This window comes from Trypanosoma equiperdum (genome assembly GCF_001457755.1).
Source record: "Trypanosoma equiperdum strain OVI genome assembly, contig: ctg_206, whole genome shotgun sequence".
In the NCBI taxonomy this organism is placed as follows: domain Eukaryota; phylum Euglenozoa; class Kinetoplastea; order Trypanosomatida; family Trypanosomatidae; genus Trypanosoma; species Trypanosoma equiperdum.
In genome coordinates, this window is record NW_027124095.1 from 4,023 (window position 1) to 4,427 (window position 405).

The 405-nt window shown below is 56.0% G+C and overlaps 1 protein-coding gene across 1 annotated transcript in view; it reads right to left on the minus strand.

Moving 5' to 3' along the window:
- The window catches only part of TEOVI_000062200 (uncharacterized protein), a gene marked incomplete at both ends in the record, with an annotated part of 606 nt that extends 570 nt beyond the window's left edge, over nt 1–36 (minus strand). The window contains one exon of the mRNA XM_067224002.1: nt 1–36. Within this exon, the coding sequence (XP_067080103.1) occupies nt 1–36 (36 nt within the window).
- Between the last annotated feature and the right edge of the window lie 369 nt (nt 37–405).

Below are 405 nucleotides of genomic sequence, written 5' to 3' on the forward strand. Positions count from 1 at the left end.
TTTGAGCTCCGCCAGTGCTTTGCTCGCCGCCTTCATCGGCGGCACCTTGTCGTAGTTTTCAGATGTGTCAGCCCACGCTGCTGCCGTTGCGTCCCCCGCTGTGAATGTGAGGTAACCTCCTGCCCATGTTACAGTGCCGATATTGCCGTGTGAGTGTACGTAGCCGCCGTTGGTGTTGTCCGTTTGCGTTAGCCGGCATTTGGAGTCCTGTCCTAGGACCGATTGGCGATTGGCCTCCGAGTAAGCTTTTTTGTTCTTGTCGACTTTTGGGGGCGTCTGGTCGGTTCCTTCTGTGGGCAGCTTTAAGGCCCCTTCCGCCGTCAAGCACCCTTCGAGTGTTGTTGCTGCTGCGAGTTTGTTGGTGTTGCTTTCTTGCTCTAGACAGTAGCTGTTTGAGGTGCTGGC